At 42.7% G+C, this 14,310-nt stretch overlaps 1 protein-coding gene across 1 annotated transcript in view; it reads right to left on the bottom strand.

Annotated features, from left to right (window-relative positions):
- The window catches only part of CCDC181 (coiled-coil domain containing 181), a 35,186-nt gene extending 21,608 nt beyond the window's left edge, over positions 1–13,578 (bottom strand). The window contains exons 1-3 of the mRNA XM_080825179.1: positions 13,395–13,578; positions 8,134–8,282; positions 3,463–4,410 (exon numbers count right to left, since the gene is read on the bottom strand). Coding sequence (XP_080681305.1) covers positions 3,463–4,410; positions 8,134–8,250 — 1,065 coding nt within the window. The 5' untranslated portion in view covers positions 8,251–8,282; positions 13,395–13,578. The remainder of the gene's footprint in view (positions 1–3,462; positions 4,411–8,133; positions 8,283–13,394) is intronic.
- Positions 13,579–14,310: the final 732 nt, after the last annotated feature.

Raw genomic sequence — 14,310 nt, 5'->3', positions numbered from 1 at the left:
TTTCCCTAACCACCAAAGAATGTAAACCCCGCCATCTGGGCGCCAAACTTGAGCACCAATTCTGACCAGAGTAATAGGTTAGTTCAAACAGCTACTATAGGGTAAATTGTAATTCAGTTGGCCACCTGCGTGTGAACTAACATGACTACAATCTCATTGGCCACCTATGTGTGACCAGACTTTTGCTCTATAGAAGGTAGCCTGTAAGATGGGGAGGGGTCTCCCTCTTCGGAGGCAGCCCTGACCGGTCAGTCAGTCATTTCTTGAGCCTGTAAGCTGGGGGTGGTCGCTCTCTTCGGAGACGGCCCTGGCCGGTCAGTCTGACTTCTAATGCTTGGCACAGAATAGAGCTTTGCATAACTTTAACTTTGTTTCAGTCTTATTCCCCTGACCAATCAGTCTGATTTCTAATACTTGGCATAAAATAAAGCTTTAAATAACTTTCACTTTGTCTCAGTCTCATTTCTTTTAATAACAGACCTAACAGTTAATCCTATTTGTACCCGGTGATTTTGACTACTTGAGTCTGTTTGATTGTTTTCAAAACATTAAATACTTTCTGATCCTGCTTATTATTACCCAAATTAGAGGCACTAAATGGTAGACAAATGCCATAATTCAAATAACCCAAGCCATAGCAAGTTTTATCTGGTAACCTTTCTGGTTGAATGTCTTTCTCAGCCCACTATGGAAGGCCATGAGACTCTTGGTCATCTCATTTATAATTTCACCCTTCTCCCTAATTTCACTATACACCAGATTGCCCCCTCTGATCTCACCTATCAAGTTAAAATAGTTTTGCCTCCCAGAAAAGGAAATCCCCTTTGCTTCACTTGAACCACCCGAAACGCCAGGGAAAAATATTTCTAATTGTCCAACAATTTATCAAGAGCTATAAGCCTCCTATATTTGACTCTTGCAGACATGCCAAAGCACAAATAAAAAGTGTTCTCCAATAGGCCTTTCTAGCCACAACACCACGCTTGCAAAAGGTTTCTTTCAGCTAACACCTGAAACACATCCTCTTTCCGTCTGCTCAAATAAAACAGACCCCTGCTTTCTCCTACAATGCCCTCTGTACCAAAAAATGAGTCCATAAATACCCAGACCTAAGCAGAGACACTTTGCACTCCTACAGGACACATTTTTGTCTGCACTTACAGGGGAGAATCTTGGCATCTGACTGCCTACACAGCTGAAGAATGGCAGGACAGTCTCCTGGGATATCTAACTTCCCCTTTTTCTGTCTTTAACTCGATTACTAAAGGAGACCACACAGGAACTAAGCATAGAACTAAAAGAAGTCTTTCCCCTAAAAGAACTGAAAGAAAATGGCCATCCAGACCCATCCTAAACCCCTCCAGATATAAAGATAATAGCTGTGGACTTTCCCAAGACTGTGGTCTCCCATGAGAGATAAACCTTAGTGAGGGGCCCAGTTTGGGAGGATCTTCAGTTGCCGGCTGGAGTGAGGACATGATCAGAAACCTTTCTTGGACCATCAGCAGAATTGCCAGGTCCACTCCCTGAGCCGTTAGAGCCAAGGGAAGTCCTTGGATACTCTACCTCATGTTGTCCCCAGTAAGAGCACAGCATTAGCTGATTTGCTTGAGACTTCTTGCTGTACGTGGGGAAGAACTTCCCATCAGTAGACCTGGAAACTGCTGAGATTTTTAAGCTTGCTGAATCTCTAATCCCATCCTCTAAAACCTCTGGTTAGATTTCAGACTCTCAGATATCTTTAGTTGGTTCCTGACCAGAATGGGGACCATTTTAAGATCTGGGCTACAAAATTATCTTACTTCCCATTGCTTTAATTTGTTCTATATTCATTATTATCACACCATCAATACTTTTCATGGCCAGTGGGCCAAAGCCTGTCAGAACTCAGAGGGTGTTTGTTCAAAGTCTCAAAACCATTCATCAGGTCTACCCTTTAAGTGAAAAGAAAAGAGAACCTACCTGAGTTCTAAACCTTATTTCCTCAAATCTCCCCATTACTCAAGCTGTAAGACTTTCAGCTAGCACGCTTACCGAACATATCACGTATCAGCCACTGTCAGACTCTGGCCTCCAGGAGACATGATGGGGCCAAATGGCAGGTTGCCAACCACTCGGACAATGAAAGGGGACTGCATGATCATAAAAATTTGTCACTGATGCTTTCTTACCAGAGAGATCTTGATGAGAAGGGGGAAATGTGAAAGAAGATTCAAAATGAAGTAAGCATTGCTAAGAGAGCCACTCCCAACAGAGGATGAAAGAACACCGAGAGGGGCGCCTGGGTGGCTCAGTGGGTTAAGCCTCTGCCTCGGCTCAGGACATGATCTCAGGGTCCTGGGATCGAGCCCCGCAGCAGGCTCTCTGCTCCGCGGGGAGCCTGCTTCCCTTCCTCTCTCTCTGCCGGCCTCTCTGCCTCCTTGTGATCTCTCTCTCTCTCTGTCAAATAAATAAATAAAACCTTAAAAAAGAAAGAAAGAATACTGAGGAAGTGAGGCCTATGCATGTCTCCTATTTCAGCTCTGTTTCAATTCTCAGCCCACCATGAACTTTTGACTTTTGTCAGCTGCAACTTGTCCGTTGTAACTGCCCCCGCTCCCAACACCATCACCACCTGGTGCTTCGGACTGAAATAATATAATACCTGTTAGCTACACCGCCAATGTGTATTAGATAGTCAGCTTAAACTCTGCCATCACCAATCCTAAGTCTTTAAAAACAAGTTGTGTAACCTTGTGGGTTTGCCTTCATAGGCCTGCACTCCCTGATTGTTCAGAGTGCACTTCTGGTTGAGGCGGACGCTGTGTCTCCTGGATTGCAATCCCTAAGAGCGCAGAGAATGCTGCGGTTACTCCACAGCCTCTTCTTGATCGACAGACCCAAACCATCATCATCATCATCTGGGATTCTATATGGGATTCTATATGGCATTTTGGAAATCCTTTGTTAAGGTTATTAGGCTCTATTCTTAATCTAAAACTAAAATCCCTGAAATCAAGAAATTACAGGCATGGAAGATATACGAAAACACATACACACATAAATCAAAGAATTATAATCCAAATCCAAATTTGTTGCCTCCCAAGTCCCAACAAATTTATGCCTTCATTTTTCCACCTGACATCTGATTTCCACCTTATCACACCAAGATTACTTTGAACAGTCACTTTTCTGAGCCTCATCTTTAAATGAAAGGATCAGATGATGTCCTCCCTGAGATCCCTACCTCTAACACAAGTTATTCATTACAATGCTTCGTGATCCTTATAAGGACCAAGATAATCATGGTATTTATCCCATAAAGACACATTCCTAATATTTAACCACTTAATCTAACAACAGAAAAACAAAACAAGCAAGCAAATATATCCAATAGTTTGAGGAACCATTCTAATTCCTACAGCATTTCTAAAACATGAAGATACATTCTGCTTTTAATAGGACGCACCCTTATGTCCTCACCTCTCTCTTTAGCTTTTCTCTCTTCAATTCTAGCCGTTTTTGCAGTTCTTTCTGTCGAGGGGAAAGACAGTATGTTGAGGTCACTGGAGATACATTTGCAGACTGGGTCCTGTGATTAGATTTCCCATTACCCTTACTTCGATCTGAGTTGACAGCAGAACTCGGACGTGTCTTGGAGTTGGGCGGTGGCTGAGGGATGTAAGCCAGTGGCTCTTCTGCTGATGAGTGAGCAACAGCATGAATCCTTGCTATAGACTCTTCCTTCTTCGCCCCATTGACACTTGAGTTGGAAGATCTGGGGGACAACTGATGAGGTTCATTTTCTGTACTATGAGCATGAATGGGGGGCAAAAACCCCTGACTCTCAATGTCTTGTAAATTCAGAAGTTCAAACTTTCCATCTCTCTCTACTAGTATTTTCCTATCCTTGTTTTCTTCACAGTTTCCATCATTTAGTGACAGGAGCACATTTTCCTGTCCAAATTCATTGGAAATACATAACTGTGACAGTTTTCCTGACATACTACTTTCATTTTCAAAATAATTTTTGTGAGTGTCAGTGTCTTCCAGCGGAGGAACTTCCAGATCAACTAATTTGTCTTTGAACTTGAGTTTTCGCTCTCTTTTATCATTCACAGGTTCTTGATTCTGTAGGATCTTGTTGGCTTGTATAATTTTCTCCATAATGTATCTCCTTACTTCCTCATCCTCTTCCTCTTCCAGGTCTTTCTGGCTTTCCACTCTGGATTCTTGGAAAGAGTTTTCACTGTCTGAATCTGATATGGGATCCAAAGGTTGAATACTCGGTACAGAAATGAAGTCATTTCTTCTTGGTGAAAGCTCATCCTTCAAAGATTTGTCAGGATCAGAATGTTGTTTGGTGTGTTCTATTTCTGTTTCGTTGTCTTTTAATTCTTGGTTAATATTCTCTTCATTCCCACAAGCCATCTAAAAAAATATGAAGTTCTCTTGAGTAAAAATTGAGACTCTTTGTTCATGTATATGTAGCTAATCTGAAATGAATTTCATATTCATGCAGTGTATTTTATGAATGGGAAAATCCACATGTTTCTTATTTTACACTCGGCTCATCATAGTCTAATTCGTGTTTATGAGCACCCCAAGGGAAATACATGTGACAACAGCAATTTGGGAGAAATTTAACCCTAAATCTGAATTTGATGTTGCTAAATGCTATATTAATATTTTTTAAATGTTCATGCTAATGAATGAAAGGTAATTACAAATAAGTCATTATTATTTCAACATTCTTCCTCTATAAAATTTTCCTCCCTTTAAATTTTCAGAAGAAAAAAATTTTTTAATGTTTTCTCCTTATAATATTTGTATTCCTCAAAAAGGTATCTTTCTTTCCAGAATCATTACAATATCAGTCTTTGGTCAAGTTCAAATCATTTTGAGGTTCTTATAATCTTTTCAGATTATTATTATTGCTGCTATTTTCTGCAGGATCTATGCCCAAATTCCAGGTTAATTTTTATCTCTGGATGACATTTTCCTTCCTCAACTATCCTCAGAGCCCCAATAATCTATGCTAAACACCATCACATAACTTGGTTTTACATTAAAAAGGTGAAATTCCAGGGTGCCTGGGTGGCCCAGTCGTTGGGCGTCTGCCTTCAGCTTGGGTCATGATCCCAGAGTCCTGGGATCAAGCCCCACATCAGGATTCTTGCTTGGCGGGAGGCCTGCTTCTCCCTCTCTCACTCCCCCTGCCTGTGTTCCCTCTCTGTGTCTTTATCAAATAAATAAATAAAGTCTTAAAAAAAAAAAAAAAAGCATAATTCCTTTCTCCCTCCCTCTCCCTCTCAAATAAATAATATATTTTTTTAAAGTATAATTCCACAAGAACAGCATTTCACATAGACCAAGGAACGATTCCACATAGACTTGTCCTGGCGTGTCACAAACCCTGCGCTCCATCTGCTGTGTCGAATGAAAGGCTTCCTAACTAACATCTCTCCCACATACAAACAGACTCACCGACCAAACAACCGCTTTACCGGCAATACTTTTTCTTTCTCTCAGACAACTTTCCCTCCTAGAACAAGTCTGTGGGAAGCGCTACTTGCTGCTCTCTTCAACTCCTTAAAATTATCTTCCTCTTTTACTTACTCCAAGATCATCTTCTCTGATGGCTGCCTCTTCCTAACCTGCACAGCATTGCTAGATGTCTGATAAGCACATCAACCTGGCCCATTAAAATGTCTAACAAGCCAGGAAACAACGTGTGCTGGAGAGGCTGTGGAGAAAGGGGAACCCCTCCTACACTGTTGGTGGGAATGCAAGTTGGTGCAGCCACTTTGGAGAACAGTGTGGGGATTCCTTAAGAAATTAAAAATAGAGCTTCCCTATGCCTGCAATTGCTCTACTAGGCATTTACCCCAAAGGTACAGATGTAGTGAAAAAAAGGGCCATCTGTACCCCAATGTTTATAGCAGCAATGGCCACGGTTGCCAAACTGTGGAAAGAACCAAGATGCCCTTCAATGGACGAATGGATGAGGAAGATGTGGTCCATATACACTATGGAGTATTATGCCTCCATCAGAAAGGATGAATACCCAACTTTTGTAGCAACATGGACAGGACTGGAAGAGATTATGCTGAGTGAAATAAGTCAAGCAGAGAAAGTCAAGTATCATATGGTCTCACTTATTTGTGGAGCATAACAAATAACAAGGAGGACATAGGGAGATGGAGAGGAGAAGGGAGATGAGGGAAATTGGAAGGGGAGGTGACCCATGAGAGACTGTGGACTCTGAAAAACAATCTGAGTGTTTTGAAGGGGTGGGGAGTGGGAGGTTGGGGGAGCCAGGTGGTGGGTATTAGGGAGGGCACGTATGGCATGGAGCACTGGGTGTGGTGCATAAACAATGAATTCCGTTACGCTGAAAAGAAATTAATAAAAAAAAAAAAGAATGTTAAAAAAAAAGAATAAAATCTTAAAAAACAAACAAACAAGCAAACAAAATGTCTAACAAGTAAGTAAGATCAAACCAAGATCTCTGCATTGAAATTGGTGTTTTTTAAAACCATATTTGACTCTGTGGTTCATTTCGACAGCATCTCTTTCCTGATTATTCTTTGACTTTCACTTCTTTTTAAAACCCACTGTGAAAGAAGTAAAAAAAAAATAAAAATAAAAAATAAAAAACCCTCTGCAATAAAACTACCACTTTTTACAATGAAATTTCCCCCCAGTCCTCATCCCTGTCTCTATCTCTATTATCCGTTTTCCCTGTCAGCCTCCAAGGAAGACATGCTTATAATCATCCCCTGGAATGAGTAAGGTTGATGAGAGCACTCTGTTTTGCCCACTGTTTTATCCCCAGCACCCAGAACAGCCTCTGATACTGGCAGATGACTACAATATTTTTAAATGAATTAAGAAAGGAGACAAGGAATCATGATCATCACTTCTCTAATTCTACCACTCTGTGCTCTGGATGTCACACCCCTCCAGTAATGAGACTTTAGTTCAACCTTACCACTCTGGGCATCTCTGCCTGTACTCATTCTGATTATTTTTCTGTTAAAGATGCATAAAACTCCCATTTAAAGGCCATCTTAGAAAAATCTTAACTTTTTACTTTGTTGCCTTTTTCAAATATAATTCCATTTGTCCTCCCCATTGCATAAGAAAGCAAAATGGAACCAAGAGAAATTCGTGATGTAAGACTTGCTGCTTTCTTTCTCTATATTCTTTTCTTTAACCTTCTTCAGTCTGACTTCTCGTGTAATTACTGAGCGCTCTGTCCTAAAGTCACCTATTCTTATAGGAGTCTTACATCTTTTCTTCATTACTTTCCTACTTATTGACTCTAATTTCATGCATATATGCACAAGCATATATACACATATGAATACACACACACACACATATGCCCACACAAATTATGTATAGATACACATATACACCATATACATAGATATAAATAAATATAAAGAAAGAAAAAGAACTGTGATCCAGGCATTGGTTCATTTTCCTGGATTTCTGTTCTACAGGTCTGATAAATACTATATGATCATATTTAGTGGATCCACTTTGTCCTAATCTGCAGAGCATTGCCAGATCTCTGCTAAGAAAATCCAGCAATCCACTTTTTCCTACAGGTATTCCTGTGGCTGTTTTGATTCTACATTCCTTTCTATATTCATTCCCCTGAAGAGCTAATTCAGTCTTAAGGTTTCAAATTTTAGCTAAAAGACCATGTCTTTTGAGACTTTGCTTTATTTTCATTTACATTAAAAGTATATCCCCCCTTTTCATTTATATTAGAAGTATAACCCCATTTACCCAAGTTATATAAAGTAGAAATTAATTGTACTTGTTTTTATTTTGGTGCAATAAATCATATTTTTATATTATATAAATTATAATTACAATTATAATTTAAACTTTATTAAGTGCTAACTTAATCCCTGTTCTCTCATCTCTCACTAATTAGCCCTTGCCTTAAAATACAACATGTAAGCTCTTTACACCTCAATATTCTCATCTCTAAGGAGGAAATATTGATACTTGTTCTATTTTTATCAAAGGAATTTTGTGAGGTTTAGATGACATAATATATGTAAAACTCTTCAAGAATTACGAAGCACTTAGTTAATGAAATTATTATGAATGCTGTTGGCAATTTATATATACCTCTATTATGCTGGTACCACTTTTTTCTTTTTCATTAATTAACCATTCCAGGTCCTTTTCAAAGTCGTCTTCATATTCTCCACTTTCTTTTGAGTCCATATCTTTATTTTCATCCATTTTCCGTTTGTTAATGAATAATGCTAGAAGATCTAAAAAGATAAGGGATATGTTATGTCAACTTTACAGGGAATATGGAGATTAATAGGATAAGCAAATCAACACACAGAAACACAAAGCATGCAGTGTTCAGAATACACATATATCTGTATACCCTAAAAGAGAGACATTTTCTAGATGTACTGCTCCTAAACAGCATCTCCCCCACTCCTGTCTCCCATTTACAAGGGGACTCTCATTTACAAGGAGACTAAAAAAGGTGGATAAGAAGATTATCTGAGGCTTAGAACAGGATTTTCCACATCCCCTGCCAATCACTGACATGCCTTGCCCAGGTCAGAGCAGACGACTCAGCTTTTAAGTCACAGTTGTTCTCATTTTTTTTTTTTTGCTCAAATAAAAACAAATACAGGTTTCCTCTGCTCTCTGAAAGTAGAGCATTCCTATGGAATCTTTTAAAAGCTAAAATGGCATAAAGCAAAGAAGCAATTACTGCTTCATGAAAGCAAAAATCCTCTTCAGATTTCTTTCAATGACCAAAACAGGTACAAATGTGGATCTTTTACAAAGGAGAAGTAAAATTTCAAATAAGGGAGGAAACCTGAGTATCAATTCCCATCCTCAGTTTTTTAATCCTTCTAGTAGTTTATATGGCGTAATTATAATGCGTGATCTGAGAGCTTTTCAGCTAAGTGAAGCTGATTCTCAACTATTGTAAATGTTAATTTCCACAAAAGCCAAACTGTTTTCAACTCTAACTGAGATATATTTTTCACCAACAAAACCAAAATGTGATGTCTAATACTACCTGGAAACAGTGGCAAATAAAGTTAGTGTTTGTGAAGATGGTGTATAAACTCAGCCACTTTTAAGAGAACCATTCTAAAGTTATCTATAAATTGAGGTCAGTTCCTAGCCCTGAGAATTGTTATATGTGTAATTCTCCAAACAAAAGAAGCAAATAAATCTATACTATCAGGTGTCTGTATATGTGGGTGAGTATACAACATATGTGTCTGTGTGTCTATACATGTATTATAATTTTGATAGACATTTGTTAAGCACCTACAACATTCCTATATACATTCTCATAAAGATTATAAAATAGGTCAATGCTCTTGAGGTATTTCCCATATGGTACAGAATAAACAAAACCCACAAATTTAAAATATAGATAAAAGCAAATTAAAAATGTAAATGGGATAAAGATATATATATATATATACACACATGTATATATATGTATATATATGTGTGTGTGTATATATATATATATATATATATAAAACAATGGGAAGAAGAATAAAAAAAAATTAACTCTGTGTAAAGTTGGAAATACCAAGGAAAGCTGAGATGGGCTTTGAATACTGAGTACAAGAGTTTATTAGTTATTTCAGACGAAGAGAACACCATGAGAAACAGCAAACAAACATGGAAGTGCATGGAATTGTTCAGAGAGGCCTGAACGTGATGTGCTCCTGAAGAAGAATCTGGAAGCAGTGATAAGGGGTCAATCTGATGTGAGATTATCTGTTCTGACAGATAAGGTTGAGGGAAAATTGTCATAAAGCAGCCAGAGGTAGAAATATAGAGCAGTAATCTGCAACTATAAAAAAAAAAAAAAAGAGCAATGCTCTCTAAGTGTATGTAGAATTTCAGGCTCAATCTCGAAAGAACAATAGGAATCTCATCTTCGGGGTTTCGAACACCTGGGACCCTGTTTGTACACCTGTTTCTATGCCCAGGCACCTTCTCTTGATCCTACACCAAGAATAAATTGCCTAAAACCCTCTTGGAGGCAGAAAGTACAGAAGTCAAGAACACATTTTTTTAGGATATAAAATGAGAGCTATTTTGTCTGAATTAATAAATTGTCCACAAGCTTTGTTTTGGCCATTGGCTTCACTGTACTACTCGCAAACCCTTGACAGGACTACCTAACCTGGTGCCAATTTTACTGAAGGGAGGTACACATTCTTTTCCTTCCGCTGTTCGTCATCAGATAATAGTGAAAGCATGTGGGAGAACATCTTCCAGGAGCTACACAAGCACTAGCTAAGTAAAGAGATGAGGCTTTGCAATACCGTGTATGAAAAACACTGTAATAGTTTTTAGTGAACAGAAGGTTCGAATGAGTTACAAGAATGATGATGAGGACACCCAAAATGTGAATAAACTCCAAGCTAAGACTATGGGTGAGACATACAGAAAGTGGGAAGCACCGTATCCAGTTTCCTGTGCAGCAGGAAAGGACAAAAGACAGACGTGCTGGAACACACTCAGAGGCCAGCAAACCAGGGGAGGGGGATAAAAGAGAAAGAAGGGAAGAAGGGAGCCTAGAAGAGTAAAATGCCTTAGAACCAGCCTCTCAGGAATACCTGAAAACCCTGGGAATATTATCCTAAAGAAGAGAAAACACAAGAGTCATGACAACTACTTTACATTGTTTGTTTAAAGATTTTATTTATTTATTTGAAAGAGAGAGAGCTCGCGCGAGCACAGAAGAGTGGGTGAAGCAGACTCCCTGCCGAGCAGGGAGCACAATGCAGGGCTCAATCCCAGAACCCTGAGCTCAGGACCCAAGCCAAAGGCAGTGCCTCTGCTTTACATTGCCTAAATGGCTGCTAGGAAAGGAGGACTGGACTTGGATACCGTCAAAGAGTAAAACTAGTGTTAAGGGCTGGAAAGTCAGGGAAAAATTTTGGCAATTTAAAGCAAAATTTACAGTGGCGCCTGTACATGAGATTAGGTCATGATCTCAAGGTCCTGGGATCTAGCCCTGCTGCAGGCTCCCTCCTCACCGGGGAGTCAGTCCGCTTCTCCCTTTTCCCCCTCCCCATGCTCATGCTTTCTCCTTCTCTCTCTCTCTAATAAAAAATAAAATCTTTTTAAAAAATCATAAAATGGGGCACCTGGGTGGCTCGATTGGTTGGGCATCTGCCTTCTGCTCAGATCCCTGGAGTCCAGGGATCAAGACCCACATCAGGGTCCCTGTTCAGCAGTAAGTCTGTCTCTCCCTCTGCCCCTGACTCCACTCGTGGTCTCTATCTCTCAAATAACTAAAATCTTTTTAAAAAATAATAATAAGGGGCGCCTGGGTGGCTCAGTGGGTTAAGCCTCTGCCTTCGGCTCAGGTCATGATCCCAGGGTTCTGGGATTGAGCCCAGCATCTGGCTCTCTGCTCAGAGGGGAGCCTGCTTCTCCCTCTCTCTGCCTGCCTTTCTGCCTACTTGTTATCTGTCAAATAAATAAATAGAATCTTTAAAAAATAAATAAATAAATAATAAAAATAATAATAAGATGAAAAACATAAAAATAAAACAGAAATTTACCTTTTGTCCTGAAATGAAGTGAGTTGCCTATTAGAAGTATTGCATTCCTTGTCAACTCAAAGAGCCTTAAAGCAAAACAGCTGAGCTAGATGGCCCTTACGATTGATTTTAAGCTTTTTATAAGCTGCCAATTAGCAAATAACTGCCAACTCATGAAAAGCAAGAGAATTTAAAAGGAAATGCATAGTATCATGATAAGCTTAATCTGAAACAAATGATGTTTGCCTGAATAATTAAATCCAAGGCTTAAAAAGTTCTTGTCTAGTTCACTAAAATGTCATCTTTTCTCAGAATAGTGCTTGGTCCTGGTACCCTTCCCCCTCTCAAGACAAAGTTAGTTTTATGTACAGGAAAGTTAATCATTCAATCTAATTATTCAATGGAATAAATAACTATTTCCAATGTATTGGACTATAATTCCTTCTAGATATTCATGCCTTTTGTACTGAGAATACAAAATGGACTTCCCTCAAGAACTCAAAGCAAGGTTTCAGTAATTCGTAAAGCAAAGGCTGAGAGCAACAGCATGCGAGGAAACCCAGAGAAACCAAATCAGCACCACGGAGGGAGTTTATCTACCACCGCCTCGCGCGGGACAGGCTGAACCCTACCGCTCGGCTTCGAACCATCCACCGGGTCAAGGCGGGGGCACCACGCACGAAGCGGTCGACCTGCGAACGTCAATGACGCCGTTTTTCACCCTCACAGGGGCCCGAGCACAGCCCGGTTTCTCTTCGGACCGGCGGGCGTGGAAGGCACGACTCCGAGACGTTCGGGCCACGCCAGTGCGGCGAGGACCGCTCGTCCGTGCTCGTCAGTCCCACAGCGCCCGGAGCGGCCGCCTGAGGCCTTCTGCCGGCGGCGCCTTCCGAGTCACAAGAATCTCGCGCCCGTGAAGACTCGAATTTCACGCTCCAAGACGCGGCACAATCAAGGAAGACGCGGTGATCACAAGTCAGACTCGTTAAGTCGCACGACGGCGCCCGCACTGCAGAGGAGCCCCCGCGGCAGGCCACGCGCCGTCCCGCACCGTCGGAGCCGCCCGGCCGGCTGCCAGGGACACCGAGCCCGCGAGCCGCAACTCCCGGCACCAAGTCCCTGACGCCGCTTCCGCGCGTCGCGGGGTCCCCGAGCCCCCGCTCCTGCACCGCCAGCCCCGGCGCCGGCCGCGGTCGTCCCGCGCGAGCCGCAGCGTCTCGGTCACCGGCTCAGTCCTCGGGGTTCGCCGTTAAATCCCGGTTTTACCCGCAGGGGGCGGTGCGAAGGGCTCGGGACGGACCGGCCGCCGCGCTGCGCTGAGACGCGGACAGCAGCTCCTCCGTCCCGCGGGGACCGGGCCTCCGCGCCGCCCCCCGAACGCAGCCGGTTCGCAGTCGAGGACAACCGGGGAAAGTCGAAGAGAGCCGGGGGTTTCCTTCAGAAGAAGCGCTCGAGCACGGCTGACCCCGCGTCGGGCCGCCCCGCCAGTCCCGCAGCCGCGTCCGGAATCCCGCGACACACGCGTCCCTCCCCGCGGCGTGAGGACCTGGTCGCTCCTGACTCGGGCTCGCAGCCGGGCTCCCGGCGCCGTCGGCTGACGAGCCGCTGGGCCCCCGCGGAAGACGCCATTTCGGGGTGACGCGAACGTGGAGGGGACAAGGGACAGAATGAGGGACTGAGGGCGCGCGGGGGTTCTCACACGAGCCGGCGGGACGGTCCCCGCGCCTAACCTCCTTTCCTCGCGGCCGTCGCGGTGTGTCCCCGGACCCTGCCCCGCACCGACCCCCGCACCGACCCCCGCACCGTCCTCCCTTCCCCCCCGCCCCCTCCTGCCTGAGTAGGCCGCGGCGGCTGGGGTCACAGGGGCGGCCGGCGCACTTCCGCTCTCCTCCTCCTCCTGAGCTCGGACTGGGAGGCGAGGGAGACCCCAGCACCTGCTCGCGCGGCGGCGAGGACCCGGCTGCCATAGCAACGGCGCGCCGCCGCGTCTCCATCCGGGCCTCTCACTACGGGCGCGCGGCGCATCCGCGCAGGCGCAGAGCATCCCGAGAACACCTGCCGCTCCGGGCGCCCTCCCAGGCGCTTGCGGAGGACCCGTCAGGCTGCGGTTTCCAGGGAGACAACCGGGCAAGCCGCGCACCACGCACAACACGTTGAATAAATCAATGCATTAACATCTAGACCTTTGTAAAGTTAAAAACTATTTGAAAATGTTGGCAGTATTTTCGTTAGAGATTCACTGTGTTCATGCAGCTCCCCTTCCCTTAGAAGACAATGAGAAACACACTAAATAAGTCATTCCTATTGTGTATTAGAAGGTGATAAATGATAAAAATAGAGCAAGCAAGACGGGATCAGAAGTGTGGGGGTGGGTTATGAAAGTGGGGTGGAAATTTTACATAAAGTAATCGAGTAAGCCATACTGAGGTGACATTTGAGAATTTTATTAAAATTATATACAGATTTGACATATATACATTACATACATATATTACATATCAGATATCTCTCTTACCTAGATATAGTTATAATGGAAATATAACTTCCCCCCAAAACTGAGACTTTCTTTCTGTAATTTACTATTATGAGTGTGTCACCTTCAAAACTGGAGGGCCTGAGTTTGCTTGTGACCTTTAGCAGCAGGACAAGCCCACTTTTAGCCTGTATACAGGCTAAAAGCCTGTATACATTCCTTAAAACAAACACTCTAATTTTTAAAAAAAATTGCTCACACTATCATTGGTTTTAT

The sequence above is a fragment of the Martes martes genome (assembly GCF_963455335.1).
Source record: "Martes martes genome assembly, chromosome: 15".
Lineage (NCBI taxonomy): Eukaryota > Metazoa > Chordata > Mammalia > Carnivora > Mustelidae > Martes > Martes martes.
Note: the sequence above shows the minus strand (reverse complement) of the source record. Positions and strands in the feature narration are given on the sequence as shown.